We start from the raw sequence: 1919 nt of genomic DNA on the forward strand, positions 1-1919 counted from the left end.
AATTTCTCCCCCAGAAATTACTATTTCTGGTATTAGCAGGGATGTCTGGTTTGTTTTGGTAGAAGTTCAAAAAATGATCCAAAAAATGAAGGATGCTGAAGAAGAACAATCCAAGGCAGAACTTCTTTCTAAGCTGGTGGAATGGAGGTATCTAGGAAGCAACGATACCTTTGTTGCTTTCGATAAATACACAAATATGCAGCTGGAGAATGCCAAACGAGCAAAGAAACCATATATTGATGTCAAAATTAACAAGAAGAACTACAAGGTGGATCTAAATACTCAACAGGCTCGTGATAACCATGGAAAAACTATAAACATTCAGCGTGTGTCAAGGACTGAAGGTGAATTACACTTGTTTTAAATAACAAAAAAGTTTAATAGTGATTAATGAATGATGCTTCTGATAAAGGCCATCTCAGGAATCCTAGAAAACATAAGGTATTCCGTAGGTGGTTTTTTTGTTTTCTTGGATGTGCCATAGCCAGCAGTTTGGATTTCCATAACTAGTGGCAGGTATGACTGAGACCAGGCAATCAGTGTTAAAATTAAGTAATATCCGGACATACGTGAGTAGAGAGCACAAATTTCTTGCTTAAGTCTGACAAAGGAAGTGGTGTATGAAGTGGGCTTTTCCAGTTTGTTTTAGTTCAATATTGCTATGGGGATAATTGGACTAGAGAAAATGGAAAATCTTAACATTGTACTTTGACAGTACTTGTAGAATAAAGTATTGTGAACAGTACTGCCCTGTTAGCCCCCTCTATGCAGTTGGTTGTAAGATGTGCCTGTAAAGCTGAGCTACTTTTCTATCATAATAACGTAATCTCTGTTTTACATATATGCAATCAACAGAGCTCCCTAAGGAGTGGGAAGACATGCAAGATGAAGGTGTCAGAGTGGTGAATCTCAATCCATCGCATCCGCATTACAAAGCAGTTGAGAAGAGCTTTAGGACAACCTGTGCCAACTTTACCATAGAGAAGGTGAAATCGTATGGGGGGTGAAAATGTCCATGCTTGGGCTAGAAACATTAATATACTATTTTACAACTCCTTCCTTGTCATTCCCAGAGCCTTTCAGTCTAAGCTGTTGGTTTTAACCAAAGTGTCAAGATTTGATCCTGCTTATTAAGAGTCTGAAACAGAATGCACAGGCATTTAATTGCTGGAGAGAAGATATAGCAGAAAAGATAGTGAAAATAAGAGTGAGAATAATGTGTTTAAAAAATTTTCTTCCCTCAGGAGATTCGATAAGCATGGTCAGGAAAATACAAACAGAACACTGATTATAGTTGAAGCAGGAGAAAAGATGGTGAAAATAAGAGTGAGAATAATATGTTTAAAAAATTCGAAAATATACACAGAACACTGATTATAGTCATGTAACGGCATGATGTCGTTTTCCACTAAAAATGGAAAGCTGTTACAGCAATGCCTTTCAGATTATATTTTGATACAGAGACACTGCTTCCCCTTGAGCTATGTTCACATTGTTGGCATAGGGAGCCAGCAGCATCTATCCTCCCACCAATTTATTTTTATATAGGAATTTCTTATGGATTGCTAAGCTATGCATTTAAGGAACCAAGTTTGACTTTCAAGCTTAGATCTAGAAGAGAAACAAATTCAGTGTAATGCTATCACTGCAGCCTATCCCTTAGTGAGGAAATCATCAGTAAAGATGATTGAGATGTACAGAAGACATCTTCCAACAGAGCCCCTAGCAGCGGTACAGCAGCCTGTTTCTAGAAATGACAATGCACAGCTACCATGATTGCTGTGTACCTGGTATACTGGAGAGGCAAGACAAACATATGCTCAAAATTACTAAGTCTGAAAATCTCTTGTAATGTTCTTTGGTTTCTGATTTTTTAGGAGGTTTACATATTCAGTTCCCCTACCCAAATCACATACTAA

The 1919-nt window shown here is 37.6% G+C and overlaps 1 protein-coding gene across 1 annotated transcript in view; it reads left to right on the plus strand.

Moving 5' to 3' along the window:
• The window catches only part of LOC114067330 (protein mono-ADP-ribosyltransferase PARP14-like), a gene marked incomplete at its 5' end in the record, with an annotated part of 18156 nt that overhangs the window by 14000 nt on the left and 2237 nt on the right, over positions 1-1919 (plus strand). The window contains 2 exons of the mRNA XM_027902656.1: positions 3-344; positions 856-986. Of these exons, the coding sequence (XP_027758457.1) occupies positions 3-344; positions 856-986 (473 nt within the window). The remainder of the gene's footprint in view (positions 1-2; positions 345-855; positions 987-1919) is intronic.

This window comes from Empidonax traillii, unplaced genomic scaffold (genome assembly GCF_003031625.1).
Source record: "Empidonax traillii isolate 1590-97213 ecotype Southwest subspecies unplaced genomic scaffold, ASM303162v1 scaffold900:size397343, whole genome shotgun sequence".
In the NCBI taxonomy this organism is placed as follows: domain Eukaryota; kingdom Metazoa; phylum Chordata; class Aves; order Passeriformes; family Tyrannidae; genus Empidonax; species Empidonax traillii.